The sequence below is a fragment of the Mrakia frigida genome (assembly GCF_051309035.1).
Source record: "Mrakia frigida strain ATCC 22029 unplaced genomic scaffold BDY24scaffold_52, whole genome shotgun sequence".
NCBI lineage: Eukaryota > Fungi > Basidiomycota > Tremellomycetes > Cystofilobasidiales > Mrakiaceae > Mrakia > Mrakia frigida.
The window spans coordinates 21,625-36,499 of NW_027481229.1; the positions used below are offsets into that span (position 1 = coordinate 21,625).

Sequence of the window (14,875 nt, forward strand, 5' to 3'; positions counted from 1 at the left end):
CCTTTCCGTTACACGACCCCTTTCGTTCCTTCTTGCATTGTTCTCTGCTCCACGAACCTTCTCTTTTTTATTCGCTTCGTTGACCTTTCACCCACTCTCTTTTTGGATTCGTCGGATCGGGACCGGTTCTGCCTTTGGTTCTCTCTCGCGTCTCTTTTATCAACTTGCCTGCTGCTACTGCTACTTATCGCACTTGTTCTTTGCTCTTAACCGTGAGAGAAAGAGAGAGAGAAGGAGAGAGTCGGATGGGAAGTAGGCGAAGAGGAGAAGGGATGGGGAATCTAGACGGGGATGAGAAGAGAGAGTGAGGAAGAGGGATCGGTGATAGAGCTGTTGTGGGTAGCGTAAGGGAAGGTGGGACGAGGAGGTGAGGATAGAAAGCACGGGGAAGAGGGAGGGACGGAAGAACGACGCGTCGAATCGTAACCCGCCTCGCTTCGGTCGTCTCTCGCTCGGTCTAGTACGTCGAAACGATATCTCATCCCCAGAAAATATAGCAGATTAACACCTCCCAAAGATTCTCATTCAAGTCGAGTTCTCCTTCACATACTTCTCCAACTCCTCGTCGAACACACCCGGCCAGGGCGATCCCACCCGCTTCAGAACGTCGTCGACGAGGATGTACGCTGAAGGGATAGCTTTTTATACCCAAAGTACAAGAAAGAGATAAGCTAAGGCTACACAGAAAGCGACGACGAAGAGCGAAAGTACGAGCGAGAGACGAACCATCGAAGATCGGCTTGAACAAATCCTCATTGTCGATTCCAGTTTGAAGAGCGACCCTTCCTTGCTCTCTTTGATCAGCTCCGAAAGCAGCGATGATAGCTGGGTCTCGATGAGGGGGTCGGTATACCTGAGAGTGAAAACCAGGGCCGCCCACGGTTCGGTCATGTCAAAAACGCTTCGCTCAAGCTCTCCAACCATGTTTTTCGATAGATAGAGTAGGAAGGCAAGCGAGACCGGAAGCGTGGAGGCGAGCAGGGGTGTATGGAAGTTTCAGGGAAGGGAGGAGCGGAGGAAGGAAGGGAGGTGCGAGCTTGCCCTCGTCTTGCCTCGACGACCAGCGTCCCCCTCACGTTGTTGTTCAGGAAAAGTTTAACGATCAGCTCAGCTGAACGTCCAGGGTAGAGATATCCAAAAAGAAAACCCTGAGAGATGCTGAGCGTCGAGAGGAAAGTCGATCGGCCTCTTTTTTGCCTCTCTTCTTTTGGACGAGCTCATCACGACTCTCCCAAGGCTCCCTCCCTCCTAACGACCAGCATCCCTTCAACCCACCTTCCACCCACCCCTTCTCCTTCCTTCCCTCCTCTACCTCTCCAGGATGCGACCGTCTTGCTCTGCCTTCACGAAACTGGTTTCGATAGCCCCTCCTTTCTACGTCTCTCCTTCCTCCGTCAAATCGTTCGCCGTCCCAGGATTCAATCACTTCTCCATTCCTTGTCGGAAACTCGTGTTCCAGTACAATCAGGTCGCCGTATCCCACGAGGGACTGAGGTTAGCACTTCATCTTCAATTTTCACTCGAGATTGAACGCTGGAGGGACAGAGACAAGGAGAAGGGAAGACGGGACGAAGGGAAGGAGAAGGGAGGGAAGGAGCTGTCGAGCTCGTTTTCCTACAACCTTCCAACCGCAACTCGACACGAACCTCGGGCATGCTCTAGGTATATGCTGGCTTCAGCCCAGAGGACGAGTGGAAGAGCTGGGGTCGCAGACGTCGGATGGCAGCACCTCGGCTTCCCTCCTTTTGGTCGAGCTCAACGATCTAAAGCTGACTTCCTCCTTCTCTTCTTCTTTCTTCCTTCCTTTGCAGAGAGTACCTTCGAACGTCCGTCATCAAACTCGCTAAGGATAACCCTCATACTGAGATCGTCGTTCGTTCAGCGGAGTCGATGAGGACTCCCACCGTTTCTGCCTTCTACAGTGAGTCTTCCTCCTTCCTTCGAGCTTCGTCTCAGCTGGTCCAGCTTCCCTTTCCTCGCTCCTCGAACCGTTAACTGACTCTGTCTCACATTCTCTCGCGCTACAGCCAACGGAAGGTGGAAGTCTGTCAGTCTTGCACTCCGACGTCCAGACACTGTAGCCAGAAGGGTACGTTCGCTCTCTCCGTCTCCTCCTTCTTCTTTCCCTTCCCTCCCTCCACCCCGTGCCCACGTCTCGGTGATCCGGACTCGCCAAATCGTCCTCTCTCTTTCGCTTCTGGCCAAACCCTCATTCGGTCCTCTTTCTCGTACCCTCATCGCTCGAACTGACCTCCCATTCTCTCCCTCTTCCTTTGGTTGTTCTTCTTTCGCAGGTCGCCAAGTTCTTGGACGCGTCGGGAGAGAAGATCGTACACTTGAAGCGAACTCCTATCGTGCCTGGGCCTCTTTCGGAGTCGGCCAGAGGAATGTGGAGTGGACTGCATCTTCCTCAGCCTGTCAACCTGTAGGGAGGGAAACGAGGGAAGGAGGGAACGAAGCAGCGGAGTCGCTTGGGATTGCGATGAGCTTGTACGACATCTGTAGGAGTCGCGGAGACCCTTCAACACGCCTGCAAAAGCAAAGTTCGAGAGGTCGGTCTTCCTCGAATGAAGACGGGACGTCGGAAGAACGAAGGGTCGCGCGTCGAGCGCAAGAGACGAGGGTGGGCTTTCACTCTCGTTCTCGTCTCGAAGGTGGAGAAAGTCTGACTCTGGTCGTCTTCTGCGACATTTTCTGTAACTGAGAAGAAATGGCCCTTCAAAAGTAGATGGTCCAGTTTGAGAGGCTCCAGAACGGGTCGACCTCGCTGACGATCCGTAGTCGATCCTCCTTCTTCTCTCCTCTGTTCGTTCACCCCAAACCACCATCTCGTGCTAAGGAGAAGAAGGAGTCCGAGAACGCTATCGAGGAGATCTTTCGTCCAGTGAGTAAAGTCTTGACCTTCATAGTGTCTGGCCTCGCTTTGCAAAGCTTCAGAACAAGGGCGACCTTCCAAAGGTCGAGCTCACCTTTGACTCTCCTTCCTCCTTCTTCGAAGCTCATTCTTTCTCTCTCCCCTTTCCCTACAGCCTCCGTTCTCCTCTTACCTATCAATTGACATCTCAGCCATGTCCTCCAATCCATATCGACGGCTGTCAGCAACAAACTTCCCTACCTTCTCGAGGAAGAAGAAGGAGCCTGCGGTTCCTCGACCTCTTCAGGTCGCAGCGATCCTCATCCCCATCCTCGTTATCGGACCCGTCGTTCTGGGACTCGCCTTCCTCGCCAACGCTACAGGAACCTACGATACTTCGATTCAGAGTCTGAAGGAGCCGTTTAGGGGGATTGGAGAGGAGGTGGAAGGAACGGTAGAAGGGTTTCCGAGTTGGGTTGGCGCAGATTCGGGGAGCGTCGAAGTTACGATCTGGAACGTGAAGAGCGAGCTTGAGAGGAGATTCACGGATATAGGAGTACCTGTGAGCATCATCGTGCTTGATTGAAACCTATATAAGCTGGGGAAGAAGCGGTGATGAGGACAGGGAGCTCACCTTTCACACCTTCTCTCTCTCTCCCTCCCTCCCTCCCAGCCGTCTACCGTCTCCTGTCCAGCGATCCTTTCTGGAAGGAAAGACATGCCCACCTTCCTCGAATCTCGCTACTCTCACCTCTTCCCTCTAGAGGAAGGAGATCAACCCTCCCCTTACATTTCGGAACCTCAAGGCTTCTACATCGCTCTCAACCTCTTCAACTCGGAGGCCGTCGTCGGACAACTCTTCGAAACCATCCTCACCACAGCTTCCCTCCTCGGACCTTCCAACGTCCATGTCTCCATCTTCGAGAACGGATCGAGAGACAAGACCCCGGAGGCTATGGCTCATTTCGCTCGAGCTTTGACCGTCGCTGGTTCGTCTTCTTCTCTCGACGCGTCTTCGTTCTGCCCGTCGCTCACTCTCCCTCTGCTCTCGCTTCTTTCTCATCCCAGGCATCGCTCATAGTCTCCGATCCGATCCTCAACCCACCGAATGGTCCCAGGTGGATCGAATCGAACAACTCAGCGTCTTCCGCAACGTCGCCCTCACCTCTCTCCTCAACTACTCCTCCACCGATCCTCCTCTCTTCCAAGCCCGTCCAGACCACAACTCCTCTTCACCCAACCCAAACCACCCGATACTACCTACCGATCTCATCTTCATCAACGACGTCTTCGTTTGTCCCTCGGACGTCCTCGAACTTCTTCATCAGAGGCGTTTCCAGGAGGCAGACGTGACGTGCGGTCTCGATTTCGTGACCGCTCCGAGGGGAGCTATCTGGGGATGGCTCGCTGGTGTGATGGGGCACAACTATAGGTTCTACGATAGTGAGTCTTGCCTTTATTCTTTGCAACCGTTCTTGACACCAAGACGCACAGCATTGACCATCTCGTTCCATTCATTGTTCGTCCGCAGATTGGGTCACTCGGTTCGTCTGTTCTTCCATCTTCGAACCTCTCTTCGAATGCTAATTCTCAAATCATCACAGATCAATCGAAGGCTACCCTCTTCGACCTCGCTTCGACCTCTTTGGAGAGCTTCGTGATGGAATGAAGGAGCTCTTCACCTGGGACGCGGATCCTCTTCCTCGCCTCCGGTTCGAAGCTGGACTCCCTACCCAAGTTTATAGCTGTTTCGACGGCATGGCTGCCTACTCAGCACAACCCTTTCTACCAAAGAAGGTGGGAGGGAACGAGATCAGGTTCAGGAATGGGAGACTTGAGGAAGGGGAGTGCGCTCAGGTTCGTCTCGTTCCGTCCGCGTCGTCCCACTGTGAATTCGCTTTCTCTTTCTCGATTCGCATCGGCTGATAAACGTTGGTCGTCCGCCTACAGAGTGAATGTACCATCATCGCCGCCGACTTCTGGGCCGCCAACAGAACTCGTTGGGTCCTCGTCCCGAGGATCGCTCTCACCTACGAGCCCGACGCCTACTCGTCGGATTGGATGGAGACGCGTGTGAGGAGGGGAGGAGCTGAGGGGATGACGAACGAGTTGGAGCAGGAAGGAGTGTTCTTGAAGGAGAGGATCGATTGGGAGGGTGTGAAAGCTCCGGAGAAGGTGGTATGCTGGGCAAACCACAAAGGACCGAGGTTGGAGGTTCGTCTTTCTCCCTCTCTCTCTCTGTCTGCCCTTTTCCTTTCTTCTTCGAACGCCATACTGATCATGATCGTTTCCTTCTTTCTTCTTCTCTGGTTCTCAGATGTGGCCCTTCTACGAAACCTCGCCCGCTTTGTCTCGCCCTCCAACGAGTTCGACGCGCCGACCGAAATGAAGGAATCTGGTTTCTTCTCACTAGTCTAGTCTCGACCTTACGTACTGAAATGCCACTTGATGCTCGAAAACTCCTCACTCGTTTCTTTCGTGGATCCAGCAAGATAGTCGGCCGAGCGAAGAGAGACTCTTTGCGCTTCCTCCGAAACGCGTCGAGCACCGCTCCAAAGCCGGATCGAACGAAATCACATCTCTACCTCTCGAAACCCAAGATAAACTACCTCGAAATCCCTACGGACGCAAACAAGGAACGCCTAAGCAGAGAAGACCTTTCGGAACGTCTCGCTCGCAACCGACTTCGCCTCGTCGACCTTGGTCGTCTCGGATCCAACGCCCTGGAATGAATCGGGCTTTCCTCCTCCCTGATAAAACGAACAGAACAGAGCGTCAGCCGGGAATTCTTCAAAGAAGGGTGAGCAGAAGAGGGTACGAACCTTTCCACCGAGAACGACGCCAACGGGACCAGCCCAGGTCTTTCCGTCGAGCTGCTTGACGAGATCCTTAGGGACGACGTTGACATAGGCGATCTTTCCGGCGACCTCGGGGTCGACGTTGAGGAGGAAGATGGGCTTGTTGAGGTCCCGGACGGTGTTGATGAGGAGCTAAAGACGAAACGAGGAGGAAGAGTCAGCATGTTGGTGAGTTCGAGCGAGAGAAGGAGGAGACGTACCTTCAGCGAGTTTCCAGAGACGGCGAACGATCCAACGTAGTGATCAGCATTGGGGTTCTCCTTGAAGTACTCGAGGACGGTATCGTTGGCCTGGAGCGAAGAAGTCAACGAGGGTAAGAGTCAGACGCGTCGAGGAAGAAGGGAGGGAAAAGAAACGAGACGAACCTCCTTAGCTCCCTTAGCATCCCCAGCTTTCTTCTCCTCCGCGAACCGCTTAACAATCTTGGAGTGTCGCTCGAGCAGAACAGCTCGGCAGGCGTACGAGACGGAAACTCCAGCGATGGCCTGAAAGACAGCAAAACAACGAAAACAACGAGGTCAGCGCTCTGTTGTTTTCGAGATCTCTTCGAGCACGATAAACGGAAAGGGAGGGTGCTCGGACTCACGGTAGGGAAAGCCTTGAGAGCAGCATCGGCCTCCTTGCCCTTGAGAGTCTCGAGAGCATCGGCGGTCTTGGTCCACTCCTCGTTGAGACGAATCGACTCGTCGGCCTCAGGTCCAGTGACGGCCACCAAACGACGAACACCCTTGGCGATTCCGTCGGACTCGAGGATAGCGAAGGACTTGATGTCGGAAGTCTTGTTGACGTGACTGTGCGCAAGGCGAAGGGAAGAACAAGGTCAGCTCGTCGTCGCGTCTTCTCCTTCTCCCTCTTCGTCCAGTTCGAGGCGAAAACGAAATGAGCGCTACTCACGTTCCACCACAGAATTCCACACTAGTTCCCCTCCACTTCTCATTCTCCACATCCTTCGCCATCTCCTCCACATCGAACTCCAACGTCACGACCCTCACGGGATCAGGGTACGCCTCTCCGAACACGGCTCTCAACCCAGGGATCTTCTGAGCCAACTCGAGAGGGAGCTCCTTTGAGAAGACGGTAGCGGCCTTGGCGATCCACTCGTGAACGACGGCTTCGATCTTGAGGAGATCCTCGGGGGAGATGGGACCCTTGTGAGAGAAGTCGAATCGGAGCTTGGTGGGAGCGACGAGGGATCCTTTTTGGTCGATGTGGTCGCCGAGGATGTCTCGAAGAGCAAAGTTGAGAATGTGGGTGGCGGTGTGGTTCTTTCGGATGGGGGCTCGTCGGAGCTGGGGACAAAAAAAAGGAAAGAAGAAAGAGGACGGGGGTCAGGCGACGGAGAACGAGAAAGAGACGCGTCGAGAGAAAGGAAACACCTCGCAAAGCGAGACTCACCTCATCGTAAGTGCAAACAACCTCATCTCCAACGTTCAACTCTCCCTCCGACAACACTCCGATATGAAGGACGTATCCGCTGAAGACCTGGACGTCCGTGACGAGGAACTCGGCCTTCCCGTCGATGATGATGGTTCCGGTATCTCCCTCCTGTCCTCCGGACTCGGAGTAGAAGTTGGATCGATCGAGAAGGAGACCGATGGATGGGGAAGGGGAAGAGAGGGTAGAGGTGGAAGGAAGGAAGGTCGAGGAGTGGTAGATTCCCTTGAGCGTCGAGGTGATGGCGGCGGTTCCTGTTGACGACGAGACGAGGTGAAGAGGGAGGAGGAAACGAAGGTCAGTGCGGGATAGAAATGAGAGAAGAGCTGCTGTAGGCTCTGAGATCGACAAAGAAAGACTGGGAAAGGGAAAGAAAGACAGAGACGAAACGAGACGCGTGCAACTCACCAAACTTCGCCGAATCTTCCGTCTTGGGGATCGTCTCATCCCCCTCCAACTTCCCCAGATCATGCACGTCCAGCTTCACAACAACTCCACCGTCCTTCTTCCCCACTCCCCTACTGGTCTCCTTCGCCTCCTGACTAGCCTTCTCCAACCCAGCCTCGTCCACACCCAACCCGATCTCCCCCGCCATCAACTTCGTCAGATCGATGGGGAATCCGTAGGTGTCGTAGAGTCGCCAAACGTCCTTTCCAGCGAGGGTTTTGGATCCGGCGTCGATGGCGGCTTGGGAGTACTGAGCGAAGAGCTTCTCTCCTCGATCGAGGGTTCGAGCGAACGAGACCTCCTCTTCGTTGAGGATCGAGGTGAGGTTGTCGGTGGAGGTTTGGAGTTCGGGGAAGAAGTCACCCTGAGAGAGACGAAAGAAAGGGAGGGATCCGAAGCGTCAGTTCTTGCGACGAAGGAGGAAAGAGGAGGAAGAGAGAGAGAGACGCGACGACTCACAAGCTGGGAAATGACCGTGGGCGCCAACCTCGAGAAGAACGTCCCAATCTCGACCTTGAAGTACTTCCTCACGTACCTCGCTCCTCTCCTCAAAATCCTCCTCAGCACATACCCTCGTCCAACCGCATCAGGAGTTCCTCCATCCACAATCGCAATCGTCAACGTCCTAACGTGATCCGCAACGACTCGGTAGGCGGTGTCGACTCCATCGACGTCCTCCTTGCCCAGCTTCCCAGAGTAAGGTCGAGCTCCGGTGAGTTCCTGGATCTTGTCGAAGATGGGAGTGAAAACGTCGGTGTCGTAGTTGGATCGAACGTCCTGGAGAACGGAAACGAGTCGCTCGAAACCCATTCCGGTGTCGATGTGCTTGTTGGGGAGAGGTCGAAGGGAGCCGTCGAGTTCTCGGTTGTACTGCATGAAAACGTTGTTCCAGATCTCGAGGACGTCGGGGTCGTCGTAGTTGACGAGGTGGGCGGCGTTTCGTCCTCCGATTCGGTCGTAGTGAATTTCACTGGAGAACGACGAGAGGCGGAGGTGAGCTCAGAAGAGGCGAATAAGCGAAGAGATTGGACGAGTTCGGACTTACGAGCAAGGTCCACAGGGTCCAGTAGCTCCCATCTCTGCAAAGTTCAAAGGCGAAGAAATCGTCAGAAACGAAACGACGTCGGATCGAAGGGAGGACCTTCCCAAGGGAGGACGAGCACGAACCCCAGAAGTTATCCTTCGCGTTTCCAGTCAAGATGTGATCATCGGCGACTCCCATCTTTCTCCAGATATCTCGAGCCTGATTCAAACAAGCCAGAGGAGCGAAGTCAGCTCGAGTCGAAGGAGGATTGACGGTGACGGAGGCGGCAGAAACAGAGGGAAGGAAAACGAAAGCTCACCTCGTTGTCAGGTTCCAGACCTTGAGCAGCATCTCCCTCGAAGTAGGTAACGTAGAGTCGATCTTTGGGGATACCGTAGACCTGGAGAGAGAGAGGGAGAAGGGTCCAGACATGTCAGCTCGCTGAGGAATAGGGAAAGAGGAGGGAGGAAGGGGAGAAGGAGGTTGAGCTCGAACGAACGAACCTCAGTGAGAAGAGTCCAAGCCCAGAGGATGGCCTCGTCCTTGAAGTAATCTCCGAAGGACCAGTTTCCGAGCATCTCGAACATGGAGCTGTAGAAGGTAGAGGGTAAGAAAGTCAGCTCAGCATGCTACAGAAGAGACGAAGGAGGAGAGGGACGAACTGATGGTAGGTGTCGAGTCCGACGTCCTCGAGGTCTGTTTCAACAGCGAAAATTGTCAGCTTTTGGACTCCAAGAGGAGATAGACCGTTGAGCTGAGCTACTAACCGTTGTGCTTTCCACCCGCTCGGATACACTTCTGCGAGTTGACGGCTCGAGTGAGCTTTCCGAGGGCTGAGGAGGAGTCGGCGGTTCCCAGGAAGATGGACTTGTACTGGTTCATTCCAGCGTTGACGAAGAGGAGGGTAGCTGAGAGGTGGAAAACCAAGAACGAGAGTGAGTATATGCGCTCTCGAGAAAGCGACAGATAAGGAGGAGGGCTGGAGAACCCCTAGGGGAGGAGAGAGGGAGGAATGACTCGAATCGAAGCTCGACAACTTCTCCTTCCTCCCTCCTCCTCTCAAAGTATGGACTCACGATCTTCGTAAGGAATGACGGAAGCACTCTTCCAGAAGGTGTGTCCATGAGTCTTTTCGAAGAACTCGATGAAAGTTTGTCTGACTTTGGCAGCAGGCCAGTTTGAAGGGTCGGGGAACTTTGCGGCGACCATGCTCGAGGGAGGATAGGGAGAGAGAGAGGGAGGAGTTGAGCTCGGGTTCAAGTAAGAAGTCGACGAGGTTGATATGGATCTGATGAAGTTGGGTAGTCTGTTTGGGATGAGTGAGCCGAGGCGTAGGTTCATCCACTAGGTGAGAGTTGGAGGAGAAGGGAAGGAAGGAGTCTGAAAACGAGCTCTCTCTCCTCTCCTCTCCCCTCCTTGTTCGAGTTGACCCCAAACTCCGACCTCACTCGTTTCTCTTCCTTCTCCTCTTTCGCCCAACTTCTACCAGAGAGTCAAGATGGCTCCCTCTCTCATAGACATAATAAAAACTCGTAAGTCTTTCTTCCCATTCGAAGAAGGAAGTCGAACGGCCGCTCCGCTTGTCGAGATCCCTGCCTCTGCTCACCTTCCCCTTTCCTTCTGCCTTTTCTCAAAGGTCTTCTCGAGAAGATTCGAACCATCTCTCCTTCCGCGTGGAAGGTTCTCGTCGTGGATGACTATACGAGGGAGTTGCTGGAGGAAGTGATGAACGTCAACGAGATCTTGAACCTCAACGTCACAGGCGAGTTCAACCATCTCCTCCCCTCCTTTTCGCCCTCCCTCCCTCCTCTATTCCCAAGGCTGGAACGCTGTACTACATCTTCCAAGATTCTGCTCGCATGCTGCCAGAGTGCTTCTAGGGCTAGGATGATAGGAGATCGAGCTAGGGGAGGAGGAGGCAGGGAGGGACGTTCGCACAGCTCAACCCCTCCTCCGACCTTCCCTTCCTTGACCTCTGTCCTGTGTGCCGTCCTCGTTCCTCCGTTGCTCTCACTCTTCCAGGAACCCCATCGCTGACTTCTCTCCACCTTGCTCTATCACAGTCATCGACTCTCTACAATCTGCTCGTCGTCCTGAACCCAGTCTCCCCGTCATCTACCTCATCACTCCCACAACCCAGAACGTCCAAAGGATCGTCGCAGACTTCCAGAACGGAAGGAAGGGTTACAAGGAGGTCCACGTCGTCTTTATAGATGGTGAGTTTCACCTCTTCTTGCTTTCCTGCTGGGTCGAGAAGGACGTAGCGTTTCGTCGAGGAGATGAAAGGGCGAAGGAAGGAGATGTCACCCGTTCTGACCTCACCTTCTTTCCTCCCTTCCCTCCGTCCAAACAGTCGCTCCGGATCGTCTGGTTCAGATGCTCAGCCAGGGTGTAGGATCGGAGAACCTCAAGACCCTTCAGGAGGTCTACCTCAACTTCTGGCGTGAGTCTTCCTTTTCTCGAGCTTCAGCTCGGTCCAGAGAGAGAGAGATGATGAGCTCATCGCGTCGGTTTGGATTTCTTCCTTCTCCTCCAGCCCTCGAGTCTCAAGTCTTCACTTCTCGGACACCATGGGCGTTCTACAGTATGTACGGACCTGCAGGAACCGTCATCAATCAGGAGATGGCGTTGGACGCGTTGGAGGACGATCTCACGGTCATGAGTCGGACGGTTCGTCTCTTCTCTTCTCTCCCTTCCTTCCCTCGCTTCATCCTTCCTTGCTCACCTGTCCCATATCTATATCTCCTCACCTTAGGTCGTCAACGTTCTCGCCTCTCTAGAAGAAGATCCTCTCATCCGATACTACCAACCCAACCACCATCCTCCTCTCGGTCCTCTCGCGAACGCCAAACCCTCCTCCACAACACCAGCTCACAATGGCCCCTCTTCCTCATCGTCATCAGCAGCAGCGGCAGGAGGAACGGAGAGGTGGAGGAGTGCGCTGGCGATGCGAGCTGGAGCTGCTGGGAGTACGAGTGGGAGAGGAGGAGAGCCGTTAGGAGATTGTGTGAGCAAGAAGCTGGCTCAGTCGATTGAAAAGGAGTTGCATGCTCACAAGCAGGAGAACGAGGATTTCCCCGTGAGTTCAGAATTGTGGTGGAGCGTTGTATTGGTGGGAGGGGAGGGAGACGAGGTGGGGAGAAGGAGGAGTCGAAGCTGACCAGTGCTGTTCAAACGGACGACCTCGAATCTCAGAAACCGAGCGACCCTCCTCGACCTCAATCCGTCCTGTTCGTCGTGGATCGATCGATGGATCCAGTAGCTCCTTTCCTGCACGAGTTTACGTATCAGGCCATGGTGAACGATTTGCTGCCTGTCGATGATGGGAAGACGTACAAGTGAGTCTTTCGACCTTCTCTCTTCAGCCCACCTCCACTCTCCCCTCGAACCTTTCCCCAAATCCTCGAACACATTCTCACCTCTCCTCTTTCATCTCTTCTTTCCTTTCCTTCAGATATCAATTCCAATCCTCCCTCGGCCACTTCGACACCAAGGAAGCTAAACTCTCCGACTCGGATTCGGTTTGGACGGACGTTCGACATATGCACATGAGGGACGCGATCGATAAGCTTATGGGAGACTTCAACGGGTTCTTGAAGGAGCATGGAGGGTTTTCTGCAAAGTGAGTCGAGTCTCCTGTTCTTTAGACTCTTTCGTTCTCTAGAAAGTGAGAGAGGGTCGGTTCGACGCGTCGACAGTCAGAGCTGACACGAGATTGATTTGGGTTGGCTGCAGACAAGGGGCTGTTACGTTGAACGACATGAAGGATATGCTGGCTAGTCTGCCGCAGTATCAGGAGATGAGGGAGAAGGTCCGTTTCATTCTTTCTCGTCTGATTTCGCGACGCCTTCAAACCTGACTCGACCTTCTCGCTTTCGTTTTTTACAGTTCTCGCTACATCTCAGTATGGCTCAAAGCTGCATGGATCTGTTCGAGACCAAGAAGTTGAGCGATACGGGAATGGTCGAGCAAGTCAGTCCTTCCGTCTCGTCTCGTCTTCCCGCCCTTCTCGCCGTCGAGACTTGAACTGACTTCTCGCCTCTTCCTTTACTTCGACCGAAACAGAACTGTGCTACAGGAGTCACACCGGAGGGCAAGACTCCCAAGTCTCTCGTCGACGATATGGTTCCTCTGCTGGGGAACAACGAGGCCGTCGTCACGTTCGTTTCACCTTCTTTCTTCCCAACAGCTTCTTCTCGTCGACTCGCAACTGACTCGTCCTTCTTCTGTTTTGGCTATTCCAGTCGAATCGATAAGGTTCGGATCGTTGCTCTCTACATCCTCTACAAGGACGGAGTTCCCGACGAGGATCGAAGACGTCTGTTCCAGCATGCGAAGCTGTCGATCTCGGAGCAGGATGCTGTGAACAACTTGGTTCATCTTGGGTTGAGGGTGGTAAAGGTGAGTAACAAGTACCTCTCTCGAATGCCGACGAGCTAGTTGATGAGGTCGGGAGGAAGATAGCTCGAGCTTCGAAACTGACGCGTGTTCGTTCTCGCCTTCGTCTTCGTGCAGAACCCTGGAGATCGAGAAGGGAAGAAACGACTGAAGCAGAAACCTACCGGAGCCGAGGACGAGTACGAACTCTCGAGATTCAAGCCTGTCGTTCGATCCATGCTCGAGGTGAGTCCTTTCAGCTCCCTTCTCGTCTCTTTTCCCTCGCTAACCTCCCCTCGGTTTCCTCTTCCTCAGGAACACGTCTCCGGCAAACTGGACCCGTCCCACTTCCCCTACCTCCGCAACGCACCCAACGAACCAGCTCCCTCTTCCTCCCTTCGTGGCTCAGCTTCATCACCAGCTCCAAGTGCTGCAGGTTCCCTTCGATCTCAACGGCCCAACTGGGCTCGAGCTGCTCCGTCGGGAGTTCAGAGGGAGGGAACCAAGCAGAGGTTGATCATCTTCGTTGCTGGTGGGATCACCTACTCGGAAATGAGGACGGCGTACCAGGTTGGACTTGCGCTGGGGAAGGAGGTCATCATCGGTGAGTCGATTCTCGAACTCAGCAAATTGAAACGCGTCGAACTCGAAGTGACTCTTTCTTGCCGCTTCACTTCCACAGGTTCCACCCACGTCATCACCCCCGAATCGTTCGTCACCGATCTCAAGGCCATCGGTCGTTCAGGCGTCGGAGCCAACCCGCCCAACATCTACCCTCTCCACCCTTCGTTCCCTCTCGCCTCCGTTCGTCCACCCAAAACTCCACGAGAACGATACCAAATCGCTCTCGACAAACGTTACTGGACGACCGTCGTTCCACCACCACCACCACCTCAAGCGGCTGCCCCTCCACCGCCGCCTCACTCTCATGGATCGAAGCTGCTGGGAGGAGGGTCTTCGTCGAAGAGCTCGACGCCGACGACGACGACGAGCAGCAGCGGAGGGACGAACGGAAGTGGGAAGAAGGAGGGAAAGGAGTCGAAGTACGGAGAGGACGGGGAGAAGAAGAAGAAGAAGGGATTCTTGAGGTTCTGAGCTGTCGTTGGAGGAAGGAGGGGAGGTGAAGGGTGGGATCTGCTTTTTTTTCTTTTCTTTTTTGTTTGTTCCCTTACGCCTTTTTACGATCTAATCCTTCTTTCAATCGATCTGTCATCTTCGGGAAAGTTGTACATGGAAAAGAGAGAGAGAGGGAGAGAGGGAGGGGGAGAAAGGTGCCGATGAAGAGGTTAGTAGGGAGCAGCCCGCGATGGGTGAGAGGAGCGAATATCCTGGCAAGCTCAAAGAAGGGTGGCGAGAGGAATAAAAGTGGTAGCGATGAGTCGACAGGACGAGGTGCAAGGTGAAAGGGAAGGAGGACGGAAAGGTTCGAGGCGTGAGCTCGAAAGGTCGGAACGCGAGGAGATGGTCGCTAAGGGCGAGGAACCCGCCTTTTTGTTTCTTTTTTTCGAGACAGATTTGTTCACGAAGTATAGCAGGTCCTGCTGGTATCTCCTGTAGAGCTCGGATAAGATTCAAACGATAGCCGACTTGTAAAGGCCAGGTGAGTCGCGCGTCGGCTTCCTTGGAAGGAAACCTTTCACCTCGGAAGCGAAAATTCTTTGGGGATTCGTTTTTTCTTCCTGAAAATCAGAAGTACTCCTTCCTGTGCTCGACAGCCCATGTTTTCCCTGGTCGGCAAGGAAAGAAAACACCTCTCAAAAACGACGTCACGCTTGGACCCCTTGCTTCCTTCTGGCCTCAAACCACCACCCCCTTTCCTCCCTTCCCTCCTTTTTTTTCTCCTCCTCCCCTCTCCAGGATGGCCAGGAAATCTACCGCCGC

At 54.0% G+C, this 14,875-nt stretch overlaps 4 protein-coding genes across 4 annotated transcripts; 3 read left to right on the top strand and 1 right to left on the bottom strand.

Moving 5' to 3' along the window:
• Window positions 1-1,321: 1,321 nt before the first annotated feature.
• On the top strand, window positions 1,322-2,429 carry MRPL51 (mitochondrial 54S ribosomal protein mL43 MRPL51; the record flags this gene model as incomplete). Its single annotated transcript, XM_076637606.1, has 4 exons — window positions 1,322-1,494; window positions 1,812-1,921; window positions 2,028-2,089; window positions 2,295-2,429. The coding sequence occupies 4 exons, from the start codon at window positions 1,322-1,324 to the stop codon at window positions 2,427-2,429; spliced, it is 480 nt and encodes a 159-aa protein (XP_076492255.1).
• A 150-nt stretch (window positions 2,430-2,579) lies between these two features.
• Window positions 2,580-5,351, top strand: BDY24DRAFT_241137 (glycosyltransferase family 69 protein). Its single transcript, XM_076636718.1, has 8 exons — window positions 2,580-2,884; window positions 3,030-3,416; window positions 3,528-3,843; window positions 3,923-4,297; window positions 4,386-4,398; window positions 4,459-4,711; window positions 4,805-5,068; window positions 5,172-5,351. Exons 1-8 carry the CDS (start codon window positions 2,729-2,731, stop codon window positions 5,241-5,243), a joined length of 1,836 nt encoding a protein of 611 aa, XP_076492256.1. The 5' UTR covers window positions 2,580-2,728; the 3' UTR covers window positions 5,244-5,351.
• Window positions 5,315-10,033, bottom strand: ALA1 (alanine--tRNA ligase). Its single transcript, XM_076642497.1, has 16 exons — window positions 9,694-10,033; window positions 9,385-9,525; window positions 9,280-9,313; window positions 9,121-9,208; window positions 8,937-9,017; window positions 8,761-8,836; window positions 8,639-8,672; window positions 8,053-8,563; window positions 7,555-7,957; window positions 7,108-7,400; window positions 6,607-7,001; window positions 6,299-6,503; window positions 6,078-6,197; window positions 5,913-6,002; window positions 5,677-5,844; window positions 5,315-5,604 (listed from the first exon to the last, which is right to left on the bottom strand). The coding sequence occupies exons 1-16, from the start codon at window positions 9,956-9,958 to the stop codon at window positions 5,497-5,499; spliced, it is 3,012 nt and encodes a 1,003-aa protein (XP_076492257.1). The 5' UTR covers window positions 9,959-10,033; the 3' UTR covers window positions 5,315-5,496.
• A 15-nt stretch (window positions 10,034-10,048) lies between these two features.
• SEC1 (Sec1p) lies at window positions 10,049-14,199 on the top strand. The gene is made up of 15 exons (XM_076642498.1): window positions 10,049-10,149; window positions 10,254-10,379; window positions 10,681-10,833; window positions 10,971-11,060; window positions 11,154-11,287; window positions 11,373-11,696; window positions 11,813-11,955; window positions 12,072-12,239; window positions 12,353-12,428; window positions 12,506-12,589; window positions 12,683-12,777; window positions 12,862-13,018; window positions 13,133-13,240; window positions 13,310-13,598; window positions 13,677-14,199. The coding sequence occupies exons 1-15, from the start codon at window positions 10,116-10,118 to the stop codon at window positions 14,087-14,089; spliced, it is 2,394 nt and encodes a 797-aa protein (XP_076492258.1). The 5' UTR covers window positions 10,049-10,115; the 3' UTR covers window positions 14,090-14,199.
• Window positions 14,200-14,875: the final 676 nt, after the last annotated feature.

What these genes read in the sequence shown, in the direction of transcription:
- BDY24DRAFT_241137 (XM_076636718.1), top strand. Translation starts at nt 2,729, where the DNA reads ATGGTCCAGTTTGAGAGGCTCCAGAACGGGTCGACCTCGCTGACGATC. An exon ending in TCGAGGAGATCTTTCGTCCA is followed by an intron (nt 2,885 to 3,029) that starts GTGAGTAAAGTC and finishes CTTTCCCTACAG; the next exon opens with CCTCCGTTCTCCTCTTACCT. An exon ending in AGGAAGGGGAGTGCGCTCAG is followed by an intron (nt 4,712 to 4,804) that starts GTTCGTCTCGTT and finishes GTCCGCCTACAG; the next exon opens with AGTGAATGTACCATCATCGC.
- ALA1 (XM_076642497.1), bottom strand. Translation starts at nt 9,958, where the DNA reads ATGAACCTACGCCTCGGCTCACTCATCCCAAACAGACTACCCAACTTC. An exon ending in GGACTCGACACCTACCATCA is followed by an intron (nt 9,209 to 9,279) that starts GTTCGTCCCTCT and finishes TACCTTCTACAG; the next exon opens with CTCCATGTTCGAGATGCTCG. An exon ending in GTGGAATTCTGTGGTGGAAC is followed by an intron (nt 6,504 to 6,606) that starts GTGAGTAGCGCT and finishes CCTTGCGCACAG; the next exon opens with TCACGTCAACAAGACTTCCG.
- SEC1 (XM_076642498.1), top strand. Translation starts at nt 10,116, where the DNA reads ATGGCTCCCTCTCTCATAGACATAATAAAAACTC. An exon ending in CATAGACATAATAAAAACTC is followed by an intron (nt 10,150 to 10,253) that starts GTAAGTCTTTCT and finishes CTTTTCTCAAAG; the next exon opens with GTCTTCTCGAGAAGATTCGA. An exon ending in ATACGGGAATGGTCGAGCAA is followed by an intron (nt 12,590 to 12,682) that starts GTCAGTCCTTCC and finishes CGACCGAAACAG; the next exon opens with AACTGTGCTACAGGAGTCAC.